Source organism: Mytilus californianus, unplaced genomic scaffold, assembly GCF_021869535.1.
Source record: "Mytilus californianus isolate M0D057914Y unplaced genomic scaffold, xbMytCali1.0.p SCAF_7, whole genome shotgun sequence".
NCBI classification, from domain to species: Eukaryota; Metazoa; Mollusca; class Bivalvia; order Mytilida; family Mytilidae; genus Mytilus; species Mytilus californianus.
In genome coordinates, this window is record NW_026262723.1 from 85969076 (window position 1) to 85988507 (window position 19432).

The window sequence follows — 19432 nt, forward strand, 5'->3', positions numbered from 1 at the left end:
CAAACATGTTTTTACTAATTTTATTTAGCAATGATAATGTTCGTTGAAATGGAACGATCGTTTCAACCTTCAACGACAACTATCAACAAAAGACAAGAGACAAGGATATAAATAATTTCTAGTCACAGTATGGCCTTCAACAATGAGCAAAACCCATACCGTATATATATATATATATATATATATATATATATAGGACTTGTGATATGTATATGATGTTTATAATAATACAACTACACATTTGAATGAACTTTAAAGTAAGGTCGTAAAATTTCAGGCGAATTAACACAAACTCATTGTCAAACTTTATACCTCTTCTGGTAATTGAGTTAAACTTATCACCAATAAAGACAAGTGGGTCGATACCACTGCTTGTGGATTGTAAGTAGCCGGGGGTATAATCAGCTCAGTGCTTCGGTACTGACATAATTTTAAACATATTTTTGTTGAGTTCATCTTTCTCTTTTAACCATCGCTCCTCACGTATCTAGATATTTGCACATCATTGGCTTTTACATTTTTGGGGTTATAACGTTCTAGATGAAGGTAAATACAGAAAAGATGCTTCGGACACACCAAATTCATAAAGTTTTATTTAATTTTGAAAGACAAAACCTTTTTGCCAATCTAAATTTTAAATCTTTGCAGTGTACACCTCCGCATTTCTTTTGGGAATAACGTTTAGGTTTTGGTTTATGTATTTGTTAACGGAATCATCTACTTTTCTCGTTACTAATAACAATAGTCAGTTTTTCTAAAACTCTTTGAAAGCTAATAAATAATCTGAAACAATACACAACAATGTTCATATATTGATATTTTATTTTATTTTGATTAATGTCAAATAGTCAATTAGATATTCATACTTTTAAACTTGATCTTTTATTTCAGTTTAATTTACCGCCAGTTTCAGTCCTTGAATTACTCACGTCGATAATCTGTTTTGTCTTTGTTGTGTGATGTTGCTAACTAGCAACATGCTTTTTTTTATTTTTATGTTTTGTCAACTATAGATTTCAAGCATTTAAATGATGGTTTCGCACACCTAAAGTAATTAACAATGTAGAATGATCAAAAAGTATATTTATGTGAAGTTTTCGTTAAACAGATAGAAAAAAATACCGAATGGCAATGAAAATAAGAACGTTAAGTGACCAAAGAAAATTCTATAAATCAATATAAAATTAAATATAAAAATGAATAAAAATCTATTTACAAGCAGCGAACAACAGCTCCATCAATAAGTATTTTTACATAAAGGTATTCATCCGTATCCAAAAATATCTGATCCAAGAAAAACTTAAATTTACGTGTTGAAGTAATCGATTACCAGTAATCATTGCCATTGAACACGGCAGTGCTATTTAACTATAATTGTTGGATTATTGGCACCATACCTTTTGTTTATATATATAAAATGATTTTGCCTGGAACGGAACATTTATCAATTAGATTTGAATAATTTAGGATTCCTTAAACCAGGTCATATTTGAATAATCAATGATTGAATTTAGGATTGATTCCACTAAATAAACATTTTCATTTCAGATGGGAAGTAAGATTTAATGCAGAATAATTCGAGAAGTTCGTGCTGAGATTATTGTACAATTGTTCTATATCATTATTTTGCAGGTAAGTGGCAACTTTGATGGGATATTTTGTTTAACAAACGTTAGTAACGGAATGCAATACTATATATATTGGTTGGAAACAAATGAATGAATATTTAGTATAGTTCTAAATTCTTTTGCGTTTGTTCATTTTTGCGGGTCTCATTTCGCATCTCACCAATAAAGTTAAAAGACGAAAACACGAGCAGCTTTAAAAAAAAATTTATGGTCAGTGTTTTTATGACTAAATGAAAAAAAAAAATAGTTCAGTCAACCATTTAAAATTTGTTCCCAATGTCCATAAGCTAACTTGCAACATTACTTGATACCATATGCAAGTTACGTGTGTTTACAGATTATACAGAATGCACTGCATTACCTACTGAATAGACAAGACAATGTTGTAACTTAATATTGGTGTTTCAGAAAGTTTGCATTCAGGGCAACATGTAATACTAGATGGGTACAATAAATGTCGAAGTTTTTCGCTTACGAACACAAGTTGATTAATCGATACATATCGAGTATCCCCAAGATGACTGATGACGTATCTACAGTTTCATATATCGGTGATGTGTTGTTCTATGGATTTCAAAACATTGTGTCCCGAGAAAGAGTGTCGTGGTGGTATTATTTGCTCTCTAATTTTAAAACACTAACTATATTTTTAATGTTTAATGTTGAATATATCAGAATAAAGGATTACTAATTTTGTGTGTTCCTTTTTACCTCTCCTTCAAAGCAGAGCGGGGCATATAAATGTATGGTGTCCCTCCATCTAATCCTTTCATTCTTCCCCTTTCAGTTCTTGATGGATTGTATATAGATATAACGTGTAAGAGAGATTTATATCACAAATATCTTGATCCGTTTCAAAACCAGGGAAATCGAAAATTTTGATTTGTGGTTATGCCCCTTGGAAATGTAATCATGTAAAAAAAATGCCATATGCGCTCTCATCCTTTCTGTTCTTGAAGTATTTTGAAAAAAAATTATATGAACAATATTTCGATCGAATAATAAAAGAGAGTGCTGATTGATATTTTTTTTGTAAGAGTTATGATCCTTGGAAATATTGTTTTTACAAAATCCCTGTAAGCGATATCTATCACCTTCGATAAAAGAAAGTTTATATAAAATAACTCTGGATTAAGTTCGAAAACTATTGCCGATGGAAAATAGTTTTCGAGTACATCGCCTTTACAATTTTCAATAGATAAATTTGGGTGCGAAAAAAAAAAATATGCTCAAACTGATCTTTTATGCCAATTATGTCAAATTGAAAGGTGACTTGTGTGAAATTGCTTTGAAATTGTCCCCTATGATGACAGTGAGAAGATTGTCATTGAACATTATATTTTTCCGAGTAGATTGACTAAGGATTTTGTTCTGTTGTCTTTTTATTAGCACTCCTATAATCTATTTCTGTTAAAAGGGCTAGACGATTGCTGAATAATCATGAATTGCATAATCAACGATTGAATAATCATGAATTGCATAATGTTCTTCTCCTTGCACTAGACATGATTCTAGTTTTTATATCCCAGTATTGCGTTTAGGAAGCTTGCCAGCTATGAAGTGTGATATTTAATTATTAAAAAAACCAATACAATTAGTGCACAAAAATGTTAAAAAAAGACTCGTATCCGAATAAATCTAATAATGCAATTGTTACGTAATTTTGATTAAAAATCAATTTCATCAACTAATTCTATTGGTGCATTTTCAGAAATAAGTGTTGAAATCTCTCATATCCGTCTTCTAAGCGTCCGTGTTACACACTCATATGACGTAAACTCCCCACTTATTACAAGGTTTCTTGACAAAATTCCATATGTTCATAAGCAACATTGATTTAGATTTGCTAGTAAAAAAACTGCATGTGACATACATTTGCTCATTTGTTTTGTTTAAAGGGATTTATATCATAGTTGTACAGCATCTGAAAAGGCTGAATGGTCCTGGAAACTATTTTTTTTAACCTTGGACAGTTAGTGCAATTCTCGTGTGTTATTCATCTCTCATCTTCAATTGCAGTAGATAACTTTTGAAAGTTTTTTTTTATCGATTTTCGATCATTTTTCTGTTCAAGAAAAGGAAAATTGAAATTTAAACTTGTGATAACTATTTCATTCTCGAGATTTAAGTGCGCACGGCACGTGTCTATTGAAAACCCCTCTTCATGTACACTCGGAGATTTGCATCAATTTTTCATTTGTAACCTATTGATATGCATTTTTCCTGCCTGGCAAACATTAATTTAATAGTAATTGATTTCTTCCATTTCAGATAAATGCTAAAAGAGATCAAACAAAACTCTTAATTCTTGAATTGTTTTATAGCATCTTGTGATCACATTCTGTAAAAAGAAAAGGGTTCTTAAACATGAAACAACTACTAACATTCAAAGAATTTTACAATATTGACTTTGAAATAAATCAAACACCTTCATTGCATTAGATTCACGTAATACATTTTTTTAAATCAAACATTCCGCTTTGATTTTGGAGTTTTAAGAATAGCCACATTGAAATCCTTAGACATGGCGGTGAGTGAGTGCAATCTTGAACATGACCTTCCCCTTTCCTACGTATTCCTAGAAGGACCATCTTCCAAAGATGATGAATCCAATTCTGTGATTGAGTGTTTTTAAGTGACAAGGACCAATGATTCGATGTACATTTTTTTTTTTAAATTTACCATTTTCAATTAAGAACATAATAGATACCTTACCATAAGGATTAGGTTAACGCAGGGTCAATATTTGCACTAAAAATCTATGAAGAACTTCAGTAGTAAATGTATTTTTTTAGTAAAAAAATAAAACTATTTGACAAATACAAATTCAACAAGGTATGATGCATTAGAATAATTATGTCACTACTGTGCACTCTTATAATAGACATTTTTGATCAATTTTTAAATCTTTTTACAAGGCAAGCTTAAAATTATTTCAAAAGTAAGGACAGTATATTTTTCATGAATAGCTCTGATTCCTTATCCGGATTTGACTATACTTTTTGGTCTTTTTCGGTTATAACAGCTCTTCAATGTTTGTATTAATTTTGGATTATCAAGTATTTTGTCCTCTAACATCACTGAAGGTACTTTTATTGTTGAAATGCGCATCTGGTGAAGTAAAATTGATACCGTTAATGTTATTTCGACCACTGGGTCGATACTTCTGCTGGTAGACCGTTGATCCCTTGGGTATCACCAGCCTATTTATTCAATAATTTTGTACTGGCATGACAATACGGATATTGTTTTATTGAAGTTTAATCTTATAAATCCTCGAAACAAATTAAACGCAGGAATGTATCTCCTTCATGCACACATAACACTGATTCCTTGTCTTGCTTTGATTATACTTTTTAGTTGGTTTTGGTTATGTCAGCTCTTCGAAGTTTGTATTATGTTTTGGATATTCAAACAGTTTAGCCATTATCACTGAAGACACATTTATTGTCGAGAAAAGCATCTGGTGCAGTAAACTTGATCGGTACCATTAATGTTGATACTTATACTTGGTCGACACCTTTAAGCTTAGCAGTTGGACTGTTAGTCCCTGAGGATAAAACAAGCCTAGCAGCACATTACTTTTGTGCTAGCATACTAAAACAGATATTGTTTAATTTCAAATTTCTGTTATGATTCTTAGAAAATCATTTTATATTACCCAAGGAACGTATCTCTCTCGTGCGTAGCTCTCATTCCTTGTCTATGTTTTGCTACACTTTTGGTCTTTTTTTATATCTGTTCTTCTAAGTTTGTATAAGGTATTTGATTTTCAAATAATTTGACCTCAAGCATATTGAAGTGACATTAAGGAACGATTCTTTATTCTGTATTGACTTTACATTTTGGTCCTTTTCAGTTTTATCAGGTCTTCAAAGTTTGTATTAGGTGTTGAATTTTCCAATAGTGTGGCCCAAATATAACTAAAGAGATATTAATTGTCGAAATGCGCCTCTGGTACAGTAAAATTGCAACCTGGTTAAAATTCAGATCTGCCGTTACTCGCTAACTCGTGTTATGTTGTCTTATGGTCATAGAAAAATCGGAAATCTATTTTTTATTTACAGTGAGTAAAATTGGTACCGTTAATGCTATTACTACCACTGGGTCTATACCTCTGCTGGTCGACTGTTAGTCCTCGAGGATATTATCAGCCCAGTAGAGCAGTACTTCTGTATTGGCATGGAGTACGGATATTGTTTTATTGAAAATTGGTGTTATAAATCATCGAAAAGCATTTTGAATTTTTAAGAATCTATCTCCTTCATTTATAACACGTATTCCTTGTCAGGGTTTGGCTATTCGTATTATGCTAATATGTGGGACAATGTTTTATAATCATAATTTAAGAATACAAAATCATTTAACTTTCTTTTGATTATAATGCAGTTTTGAAGTCGATCCAATTATTAAACCATAACTATCCTATCCATCTTCAAAAATGAATAGAAATATCTATTTTTATTCAAGGTAATACCGTTTATTTTTGCTGAACAATTTTTTGACGTCATTCAATTGATAAAATTTACCATATTAAGAAGTTATAAAATCTTGAAATTATAATCAGTTAAGAACAATGCATTGTTTGTATCGATAACGGACATACCAACTGATTTCTCCTTTATTATATTTGTTCAACATAAGAGAGGACGTTCACGTTAAACAAAGGTAAACAACATTTTAGACGTTGATTTTTTATTAAGTTGCAATTAATGGTTTTTTCTTTTAAGAAGATTAATGCAACACAATTTTACTTAGATTATTTCTTTATTTAGTGAACCACCGTGAAATTTTTTTTTAACTCTTTATATCTACATTTGATCTTAAATTTTTAAGAACAAAAATTGTAATTAAAACTTTTATAAAATCCAGCGAACTCAGATGTGTTTATTCTAAAACATACTAACAACTTCCGTTGTGTAATATCATGTAAAAGCTACAAATGCTTAAATCACACGAGTGTGTAAGTCCATTGTGACTTAATCTATCACTTTATGAGAATATGTCCATATAAAACAAACATATACGATTCAAAATAATTTGAATATTATAACGGATTGCTGTCATTAATGGAAGTGTTGAACAGAAACTTGTTAAAAAGACGCGAAAGATACCAACGGGACATTCAAACGCATTAGTCGAACACAAACTGACAATGCCATGGCAAAAAACTAAAAACGATTAAAAGACCAACGGTACTTAGTATACAAACACAACATAGAAAACCAAAGACTGAGCAATAAAAACCCCACAAAAAACCGGGGGTTATCTCAGATGCTCCGGAAGGGTAAGCATATTCTGATCCACATGTGGCACCAGTCGTGTTGCTCATTTACGTAAAAAAACCCAATGATATGTTTAATTCGTTAATATTTCAATTTTTAATCATCACATTTATGTCATACAAATAATAACACCATTACAAAAACAATTTCATTTTAATATTCTTGTCATGGTTAGAAAATACATAAAATATCATCATTACAAACTCAATCCCAATTTAATATTCTTGTATGTGTCTAAAGATAAAACAAATCTATTTTATTTTTAGAAATTTACCTGTGATAATATAAACGTCACAAAAATACGTCACTTTTTGTGACGTTGATATATTCATGTGACGCGCAGTTTATATTTCGTTTGTGGTGTCCTGGTGTACTGTCGTAAATTCATGGAGGGTGTCCGTTGTTATTCTGCGGTTTACATGTTGTAATGTACTATTATATTATTTATTTATGTATTTTTCTGTGCTGAGTGTTCTTCCCTTTGTTTGTGCTGTATTTCTGTCACGTAGTGTTGTCATTTTAGCGGTATTTTTAACATTGCCATATAGCGCGAGGTTTGGCTAGCCATAACACCAGGTTCAACCCACCATTTTTTGTTAAAATGTCCTGTACCAAGTCAGGAATATGGCAGTTGTTATATACAGTCCGTTTCTATGTATGTTGGCGTTTGCTTTTGTTGTAGTTCAGTGTTTCTGTTGTTCCGTTGTTTTCCTATTATAGTTCATGCGTTTCCATCGGTTTTTGTTTGTTACCCGGATTTGTTTTTGCTTAATCGAATTATGACTTTTTAAAAGCGGTATACTAATGTTGCCTTTATTTAACATTGTAATTTTTGGCCAAAGATGTTTAACAAGTATATGGTAAATATAGCAATACAGCCTGGAAAATAAAATTTGTGTTTAAAGTGCTTCCCCTTTGTTATTATTTTTTTTTAGATATATCGACAAATCAGATTAAAACTTACTTATTAACCTAACCGTTAAAAAAATAATTCTAGTCGACCGTATTTGATAGAAATCTGAAATTTATAGTGTTCCTTTTTATAATACGGACAATAGATTATGAGATGAATTAAAACAATAAAGTTGCAAAGAAAGGACACGAAGCACGCTACAACAACACATTCAAAACTTTCTAGGCACGGAGGTCACACTGAACTAGTTAACCTTGGATAAAGAGAATGACTGTAACAATTTTTAACGAAGATTTAGATTGATCGGAGGTTGGATTCAATATGAAATGCCTTTTGATCTCGGCTTTTACCGAAAAAATAAACAAAGTGTCATTTGTATTTGTAACAAAATAATCAAATCGTTTAGAAATATTATGAATAATACATAACTGTTATGGTGTTCTGTCTTTTCTATAGAAAATGAATATCCTATATAATATTTCAGTGAACAATTGTAAATCTATTTGACGTAGCTTAAAATCTTTGCAGAAAGTAAATATTCCATGATGATTTATTGTTATGAAACAAGGTAAATGTAATTAATACAGTTTTGTCTCTAAGGTGACAAGGAAAATATTTAAATGAAGAATTATTAACCAATTAGCCTGTTTGCTACCGGTCTCTAGAGAATCCTTTTTGAATTAGCTAGTTTTTATCTACAACAATCATTACTTCATTTTCATTCTATGCTATATCAGAAAACTTAATGGCTTTTTTCCATTGAAGTATCTTCGGTATAAGTAGAGACAATCAAACACTATGTTTTATTGATATGATAATGATTGACATCGCATGTTTGGTTTTTGGTCTGAATTTGAATTCATGCATAATGTTTGCATAGTCCTTTGCATATAAAGATGTTTGTTGCTCTCTGTGTTTATTTTCTTAGAGATTTCTGATTCACATTTTAAAGCTAGTTTAACATTGATATATGCATACAAATTTAGTCTGGGATAAAAAAAACCCAGATGTAAATGAAATAAATTGCCAACCTTATTCATCGATTTATGCTTGTTTTAAAATTCCAACCCTCGGTAGTCTATAAAATCAGAAGAATTGTGTCTGATTACGTCATATGTTCCTCTTTAGAACTATGTTCAAAACAGATATTGTTTGTCAATGGAGCGCACAACCAAATCAATAGAAGTTGGTTTCGTGGATTATAATGAATGTTGGAAAACCTTCATCGAGAGGGGTCACAGGGATAGAAAATCAAATATTGTGGTGCTCAATCTTAAGGTTTCTGTCAAGTGTGAAATGTTTTTATCCTTTTCTTTTTTCTGGCCATTGTGGTGTCTGTATTACTCAACTTCTGAGAGCAGGCTTATAAGGAAGATCGACTGTTATTAGCACGTCAGAAGTTCAGCGATTGCCATCACAAAGTGGTTGATAGTTCAACACATTAGAGACGTGTTGATTTTGTCATCGATGCCATATAGCACCATCACCCATTTGTCATTAAGTCCGTGTTCATTTTTTTATGTTCTTAAACTACGTTGGAACCGCATGACATGTAATGCATGCTTTGTATGTAATGCTACCCTTGTCAACGCAACTGCTCTACTCTTTTTAAATCGTTGTCGTTTTTTTTTCGACTTGTGAGTTTGAATGTCCCTTTGGTATCATTCGCCTCTCTCTTTTTTTTAAATAATTTTACTCCCATATCTGTCTGTCTGTATCTTAATCTATAACATTAGAACTGCCTTTGGTATATTAACCTTTTACAAATATTGATGAACTTTAATTACGACCCATTGTTATTTTTACTCTTTATTTTGACGGTCTATAAATTAAGATAAAATTCTGCACTTTTGTTGTATTTGGTTTGTGTCCCATATAGATTTCGACTCTAATATTTCTGCATTTATACTATTTATTCATAAATTTTATTTGAGGACAATGGAATACACATTACCTATGGCTCGTAATATATTTTTTAAAACAATTTATCAATAATTTAATGCTGAATTCAATGTTTTCGCTGTATCAATCAATTTGAAACTGAGATAATGTGGTTTTTTTTCTAATATGGTGGGGCTAAGTTCCAATAAATTAGTTTATCTCAAGTCATGGTTTTTTGAATGTCCAATCTTGTCAGTAATTGTTGTATTTTTCTGTGGCGCCTCACTGAATCTTATGTTGATTTCAGATCTCCTGTTGCTTCTTTAGAATTCATTCATAACTTGTGTCCAGAGTTTTATTATGATGTTAGCAATTCGGAATTATATGAAACCCGTTTTCTGACTTTACTTGCTTTTTTCAACTGAGTTGAAGATGCCACTAGACGAAACAAGTTTATTCATCCAGTTTATTTAAGAAAGAATGAGTTTGATAAATTGATTTCCCCCAGTATAAAAGGAGCTATATAAACGTGGTTTATATTGTCATTTGATGGAAAACTTTATTGATGATAAATCGATTCTATCGAAGTTTTCAATCGTATTGTGTTCCAATATTATGAATCTTTGTGTGATAATAAAGGAATATAAGGCTGGTGGAGATGATAGTATGATTAGGTCCCTTTTTTCAGCTCAATTAGTTACTGTCCATCACATAGTATACGGTATTAGTCTTTATAACAATTCATGCACATTACTTTTTACACGTTTTTGTTTTTTAAATTAATGCGTTTAAGAAAAAAACTGGACACAATGTCCAATCGCCCAGTGATGATATCTGCTCATTAATATTATGATATTAGCTACGATACCACCCGAAAAAATATTTTTTATCGAGATGAACCTTCAAAATATCTTTTAATGTTGGCTGTCTCATTAATGTATACCCCACATCTTCCCTTCATGTATATGTATTATAATGTTTAGTAAAGTAACATATGTGAAATGAGAAATTAGCTAGTGCTGGTATGAGACAAAGGACATGGTGCACTTATACTTGAACTGTAGATTTAAAATTGCAATTTAGAGTCGGTAATACAAAACTTATATCAAGTAGTAAAGAATCCATGACGTAACAATTAGAGTAATTATGATGTGAAACGCCCCTTCTAACCTTTTTCTTAAAAATACATAGAATTCAGTCAACTCTTATATGGTTTTCAGACCTGCAAAGGAACAGGACATACAATAATCAACTAAATTATTTAATCCAGTGTTTTCTGTACGACGAATACATCTGTTACACATATTTCCTTGGTTCTTAACTAATAACATACTTTTCCCAAACTCTCCGTTGATGAATTTAGAAATTATTGAGAAATTGACCTAGTTAATCAAGGGTCGATTTGACTGTTCTTTTTATGTCCCTTTTGGTCATATAGCTCCACAAGTATTTAAGTAGGGAAACATCCTTGGCTTTCAAATTTTTGGGCTTGAGCGTTCCTGAAAAAGGTAAATCACCAAAAGCACTTCAAATGCATCAAATATATGAAGCGTTATTTTCAATTGTTTGCATGCATTCCATCTGACAATCAAGTGTCTAAGCTATCAATTTTTTACAATTTATTTCGAAAGATAATTTAATTTAGACCGTTTTTGGTTAATCAAATTTCAGCGAATATACATTATACATGTATCAGAGCTTACAGTTTAAACTTCCCACATTCTAATCATGTACTTTTTACCAAAAATCACTTTTTTAATACATTAATATTCCAGGCCAAGTAGGGCCATCTGTGCATCTCATCCTTTGAAAAAATATTTAAATATGCATTAATTTGACTTTTGCTTTTCCACGTTGAACATAATTTCGCATCTCATTTCATGTTATTTTGTTCTGCCTAGTTAAATTTGCATGTAAATCAATCTAGTCCTATATATGTTTTTTATCAACCCTTCTTTGTTATGTAAAACAATTAAGAAAACACATGAATAACATATTAGATATTGAGAAGTTTCATTTGTATTATTTAAAAGTATGTTAAAAGTCAAAATGACTACTGTAATTAATATGGTATATTGCGAATTAGATTGATTGACTATGTACACTGAAAATCAGTAAAGCATGATGAACTATTGGTTTAAAATTTTATTCGCTTGAAATATAAAGACGTCACCATATTAAATCATTTGAAATGCAAAGTACTTATATGTTGGAGTCTAAAGTATTATGTGTTTATATATTTGATCTTTATTAAGACAAGGAAACGTGGTATGATACTAGTGGCAAAACTATCCACCAGAGACCAAAGGAAGAGAATGTAAACAACTAAAGTCTTGTATTCTAGTTGTAACGGCTTAACAACGGGTTGTTAACGTTGAGTTGTATTTTACCAAATCAAAGAAAAATAAGTTCTTATTCACATTGCAAATCATGTGACGTTCTCGGTTTTCTAGTCTGAAAAGAATATACAGAAAAACGAACTATTGAATGGAAAATCAAGAACATCCAAATATGAACTGTTGACTGAAACAGCTAGAACAAAAGTAAATGTGATTTCAAAACAAAAGTTTTTCATCGTTAACTGGGATTTTGAGTTATTAACCTGATGTATTATCTAAACATGCTTGATTACAGCGCTGTTAATGACTAAAGCATGACTCAAGTCGTTAGATTTTTCGTTTGAATTGTTGGGGCTTTTTATAGATGGCTGTACGGTATGGGTTTTTCTCATCGTTGAATATCGTACGGTGCTAATTTATTTGCTTATATCCACGTCATTTGAACTCTAGGGGATAGTTGTCTCATTGGCAATCATACCATATCCTTTATTTTTATGTTAATGAAATTATATTACTTTTATACTAAAGTTAGAATAAAAACATCGATAATAAGTTGACATAACTGTGTAATTACAAACCTTCATATAGCTTTACAATACTATTTACTTGTTCGTCTTTTTAGATTGAAACGATGACAAAATGAGTGAATGCTCGGGACTTGTGCTACCCATTTTCAACGAATCAACATGGCACGTTGGATTAAGAGCCACGTTATATCTCATTGCAATGATTTGGTGTTTTCTAGGAATAGCTATTGTAGCAGACACTTTCATGTGCGCTATAGAGAAAATTACGAGCAAAACAAAAATTGTAAAAATTGCTGATTCTGATGTGAAAGAAGGCATTAGGGATGTCGAAGTGAAGGTTTGGAATGACACTGTAGCTAATCTTAGTTTACTTGCTTTTGGAACAAGTGCACCAGAAATATTACTGAATGTGATAGAAATATGTGGAAATAAATTTAAGCCTGGCAAACTAGGACCTGGAACGATTGTTGGATCAGCTGCGTTTAATTTATTAGTTATTACTGCAATTTGTATTATTAGTATACCAAAAGACGAAATTCGTAGAATCAATGTAATACCAGTTTATGTAGTTACGTCTGTTTTTAATCTCTTCGCATACGTATGGTTAGCGCTAGTGCTCATGGTAATAACACCTAACGTTGTAGACCTGTGGGAATCCATTGTAACGTTCTTGCTTTTTCCCGCGTTAATAATAGTGTCGTATGCTGTCGATAAAGGATGCTGTTGCGTGAAGAACAACAAGACATCGTCTGAAGTCGAAATAGGAATTGGTATGTAATTTTTTATATAATCTTAGGATAAGAAAAAATTGGTCCCCCTATTTACGTACAATAACAACACACATAAATTACGTGTAACTACTTTTTCACTAAATGATCGTTTTAGCACAAGCAACCCCTAAGGTGCACTATTATTTCATTTTTAAATACAATTATAGGTTCCAATGCACCCACTACACAGTCTGATTTTAAGTGTTCTATGTACTAGAATATGAAATTGAAATTTAGATGCATTAAATATTCATATCACATCAATTTAAGCGTTGTATATTTTAAAGAGTATTCCTCAAGAGAGGAGAACATTAGTTTTAATACAATGGATAATGAACTATTAGTAATACCATCTATTCGGGTCTACATGACAATGTGTATTGTGTTACGAATGATATAAACAAGTAATAAAAGTTTTATACATTTTGATTTACAAGAATTGAAAATTTTATATATCTGCAAAACAGTTTGAAAAAATATGTCAACCTTTTGAAAGTTTAATGGAATGTTTCTCCAGAGTGATAAATTAAACAATAATTCGTTGAAATTCGTCAAAAGATACAATAAAAGAATGAATGAACTTCTGTACATATGTCAAACCTTTATTTGCCATATAAAATCATTTTATTTTATTCATGGTATAACGTAATAACAAAGATATCTCTTTTATGACATTCCACTTCAAAAAGGCACATTGTCAATTTTAGAAATAATGAAAGTATATTGTCTTGTTAGGGCCACCTTTTAATTAACTTTCTCAACACACGAAAGCATATTTTACAATTTGACATTTCTAACTCAAAAGCAGTTTCGGATGTAAAAACTGATATTATATGCAAATTATCCATCATTTTATTTCAGTACTACAATTGGCATTCAAAAGGCGTCTTAACAGCCTATTTATGTTTAGTTGGCACAGGATACTAGACTCGACAAAATCAATATGATCTGCAACATTAAATTTTTTTCTGGGATTTATATTGTTACCGAACCAATTGTTTTCTAAAAGTAAAAGCACTTATAAGAGGTTCATTATGGGTAAAATAAATATAGTTGAATACAAAATAATGAAATAGAAATTAACATGACTAAAATCTGGCCTAATAAATTTTTATGGGAGACAATACATTTTATAACAATATATAGGGGTTAAGAAATGCTCTTTATGAAGGAAATAAGTGTTCAGCAATATATATCTGATCTGAAACCCCAATGATATATTATCGGTATTATACAAGATCGATTCTGATAACTGGGCTTTGATATTGATGGTTTCATGTGAGGTTTTATTTGTAAATCTATTTAAACATGACAACCTGCAATGTTTGTTTGTTCTGTCAATTGTCTACGATAGAAAAGGGTGACAAGTAGCAAGATAGACGACCTCTTTTGCACTGACTTCTTAGAAGTGTAAATGAAACGTGTCGTCACATTAAGGATAACGGAAATTGCATTATGATCACAATCCTCAAGACTCTTGAGGGTCATAAAAAATTCATGAGCACGAAAGTCTTAAATACTCTATTAATGACGTTGCACAACATAATGTAACGAGATAACGTAATGTTAATGTTAAAGTGAAAAGATGAAAGGATAGAACAACAAGAACACATTATACAAATAACATGATATTTGAGAAAATTGCATAATGTAAGAAAGTAAACACATGCACACAACATAATAAAAATGATAAATTGCATAACAAAATATTGATTAAGAGAAATTGGAACTGCTAACACTTTCGGACAACCTTAGATCACTTCCGTCTTTTGGCGGCGTTCGCGTTGCTCAGTCTTTAGTTTTCAAAGTAGTGTTTTCTGGATCTGTTCGTCTGTTCGTAATTTTTGCCATGGCGTTGTTATTGTTTCTTCGACTTGTGAGCTTTGAATGTCACTCTTTTTTTGAACTGACGAAATTTGAAAGTCATTTAGAAATTTAGTGATTGTTTTCCTTGTATATATTGATTACTTGGCTAGGTTTTACCCTACTGTTTTGTTCTCCTTGGTTGTTAAAACTCTTCAAAATTTGTTTTAGGTTTGATAGATATGCAAATATCTTCGCCTCGGGCATAATCGAAAGGAAATTATTTCTTGACACACGCATTAATACATCAGTATTGTTTTCTTTGATGTAATAGTTTCACCTCCCTCAAAAGTATAAATAAAATTTAAACAAAATTCAAAAATACAAAAAAAAAAAACAAAAAAAAAACAAAAAAAAAGAAAAGAAGGGAAGGAACTTTATATAGGCCCAGCCGGTTAACCTTCAGATTAATTTATACGTTTGGAAATATATGCGCTAGCTAAATTATTCAAACAAAGTCAGTATGTTATGGTGTTAGTTATAACCAGTACAAATGATTGCAAGAATCACAGTGAGCTCACTAACTGTTAGAGTTCGGTCAGATGAAGATATGTAATCAGCACATTGGAATTGAATTGAACGTGAAATCATATCTCAACATATATACAACATTTAGAATAAGAAAATGTAGAATTTAAAAAATCTTGAAATACTTTAGATTTTATATTTCAATCGGTTCCAAGAGTAAACCTACGAGAATTCTAAGAGTAAACCTCCTTTCTTTGTATTAAGGTGTTAGTGGGTAATATTTGGAACTTGATCGCATGAACTCTTTAAAAGTGTTTCATGTTTTTATCAAGAAAAAGGTGGGATTTAATTTTCCTTATTTGTTTCACTAGTTAAGTCAAATTTGATAAGGTATTTATTCTTCATGAATTTTGGATTTTATTCTACAGATCTAGACTGTTACAGTGAATGATTACCAGTATCTATTTTCATAATATCATAAAAATGTTCTTTTGAATGAGATTATTTTCTGCTTTGTTCAGTTTAACAAAAGAGATGATTTCAGCTTCCCAATTGTGAACTTTCCATTTCTATGTAGCAACATTCCAGCAGCGCCTGCATACGGAGTATATATCTCCCAATTGATACGATATTCCCGGGCTTGTGTTTCCTATCATGATTTCCTTGATAGAGGATTGCTGCTCACAAGGAAGCTATTAAGCCAAGAGTTCCGAATGGTGAAGTTGAAATCATCCCTTCGTAAATTTTACGGACGCCATCACGAGTTGGTTGACCGTTATGGAATAACCGTTTCACAGATGATATCGGATATGTTCCTTATGTCGTAACTACAATACCCTTCCCTTTTCCCGAATGTGACTTACCGAATTAGACTATTTACCGGATTTGTAATAACATAAGCAACACGACGGGTGCCACATGTGGAGCAGGATCTGCTTATTTTTATTTTTGGCCATGGCGTTGTCAGTTTGTTTTCGATCTATGAGTTTGACTGTCCCTCTGGTATCTTTCGTCCCTCTTTTTAACAAAAACATTGACCGAAAATTCGCCATTGAAGTATAAGAAATATGCAACTAATAAAAGTTTTTAAAAAGAAATGACAATAATAGTTACGTTTATTGCGCTGTATCGTAATGGCTACTTTAAGTACATGTGTTTTCGTGATCGTAAATTAATACACATCATACTTAATGAAAGGTTATATGAGAGTCACCGAATTCATTAGTCCGTGGTCAGTGACGTTTTTATTACCATTGTTTTGCGTTATCAATTAGACGATTGGAAATCAGTATTTTTACTTATATTAACGGAAGAGGTTTTAAAGTGAATGATATCTGTTATGAGTCAGTTTTTTTCACTATTCTGTATCTTTTTGATGAGATATAAAAAGAGTCATAAGCCTTAATATCACTAAATTACATATCAAAGTCTATGCCCATCAGGTTAAAATCAAAATAACAAAAATACCGAACTCCAAGGAAAATTCAAAACGGAAAGTCCCTTATCAATTGGCAAAATCAAAAGCTCAAACACATGAAACGAAAGGAAAACAACTGTCATATTCCTGACTTGGTACAGGCATTTCTTAAATTGAAGGAGGAATAGATATGAACGAGATAGATAAATTCCTAATATCAACTTAATTTAAAGCTTACAATTAAGATTTTCAAAATAAAAATTCAGATATATGAAAAAATGATAAACTTTGATGGTTTTATATTAAAGTCTTTGATCCAATAATTGTCATATTTATTATTCTTTTTTTTTTAAAGTTTCAAAGTTTCACAGTGGGGAAAACTATGATGGATCAGCTAAATTTTAAGAAATTAATTTTCTGTTTTGACCCTATTTCATATCAACTGACAATAAGGTGTTAGTGTTTATATACGTATTTTGACAATACTTATGTTAATATCTATATAAATTCAAAACGGAAAGTGCGTAATCAAATGGCAAAATCAAAAGCTCAAACACATCAAACGAATGGATATAAGTATTGAATTAAATGCAATGAACGTCATTAACGTCTACACGGTTTAATGTTAATGTTTATAATCAACTGTCATGGCAAGGAATATGTGGCATAATGGTATATTTGCTTTAAGAATGTAGCAATATGATGAACAAAAATAAACAGAGCGCTTGTATTTTAATGAGATATTTTTCAGTTGGAACATTTTCTGTTCAATTAGAAATTATTGTCTATGCATTTTTAGCGAAACTGATCTTATTAGGTTGCATTTCCTATAATGATTTCCTTGAAACAGACTTGCTGCTCACAAGGAGGCCACTGAACCAAGAGTTCCAAGTGGTGAAGTTGAAATCATCACAGATGATGACGGATATGTTCCAATTGTCGTAACCACAATAACGTCCTCCCATTTCCTAAATGTGGCCTACCAAATTAGACTTATCACCGGGTTTCTACTTATATGAGCAACATGATCGGTGCCACATGTGGAGCATGACCTGCTAACCCTTCCGGTGCACCTGAGTTTTTCATTTGGCTCGTGTTGCTCAGTCTTTAGTTTTATGTTGTGTTTTGTGTACAGTTGTTTGTCTTTTGGCATTTTTTCTTTTTTGCCATGGCATTGTCAGGTTATTTTCGACTAATGAGTTTGAATGTCCCTTTGGTATCTTTCGCCTCTCTTTTAAAGGAATAAAAAATCAGATGTTATTTTATTCATGCGTCAAACTTCATATTGAAAATAAAGTAAAAATATACTTAATCTCGTCTAAAAGCTTTAACTTATACGCGATTGAATTCAAACTTGAATTGTAAACTGAACATTGTCTCAAACTCGAACTTGTATTCGATTTGAAAATTATTTAAAAGTTTTACTTTTCGTTTGAATTTCATATGGTAACATTCACACCCAATTGGATGTAATGTTCATCAAATGTTGCACGTTAATACAACATTAGAAGGAGGTTTAGGAGATCAGTTTAAGATGGATAATTGTGATACATTTAGGGATGCCAAAATGATATGGTTGTGGAAAAGTTAATATTTTGCAACACTTGTGTTACCTACTGGCCGGCAGTTAACCAAAAGCACTCTACAAATTTCATGATCGTTCAGTTACATGACTGACAAATGATACCCTTCTACATTCATTTCAGGACCAAAGGCGGTAGAAGGTAAATAATAGACATCACATATTAATATCTTTTTATAATACCTTTTCTTTCCACTTATCTTTATAGGCACAGGATTTTAACGACTTTCTTTCTATCTTTCTGACTAAAATATTTACTAATTGTTTGCACCTAAGTAGATTTTCAAAATACTGCAATTTAAACATTTAGGGGAAAAGGCTTGCATAGTGAGGAGTCTTTGCGAATACTTTATATTGTTTGGAACAAATAGATTTTCATTTGCTAGAACCGCAATCATCTGGTGACGGGTTCCTTTCCTGGCATAGAAAAGTTACAGTACCACTTTGATTATACAGCGGTAAAATAAATTGAAAACCAACCAATGATTATTTTTTTTTTGTAATGCTTTTATACGCTTGGTGATAAAATGGGGAAAAAAAGACATCAATGGATAGTTGTTTTTTTTTTTAATTGTTCATTTCAGCTTATTCTACAGTGCGGAGATCTCGTCGTTTGTCACAAGGCCTCTTTTGGAACTTGCTCTAAAATCATGACTGTTATGTATCAGTTTTCTACAAAGCATTACATGAAAATATTGAATTTCCAAATCGATTTCGATTAAAATCTTTCATTTCTATTTTTTAATAAACAAACTGATT

General features: G+C 31.3%; 1 protein-coding gene across 1 annotated transcript in view; it reads left to right on the forward strand.

The window, feature by feature from the left end:
* Nucleotides 1-1422: 1422 nt before the first annotated feature.
* The window catches only part of LOC127707932 (sodium/calcium exchanger 3-like), a 39481-nt gene continuing 21471 nt past the window's right edge, over nucleotides 1423-19432 (forward strand). The window contains exons 1-3 of the mRNA XM_052212690.1: nucleotides 1423-1632; nucleotides 12669-13343; nucleotides 18798-18815. Coding sequence (XP_052068650.1) covers nucleotides 12686-13343; nucleotides 18798-18815 — 676 coding nt within the window. The 5' untranslated portion in view covers nucleotides 1423-1632; nucleotides 12669-12685. The remainder of the gene's footprint in view (nucleotides 1633-12668; nucleotides 13344-18797; nucleotides 18816-19432) is intronic.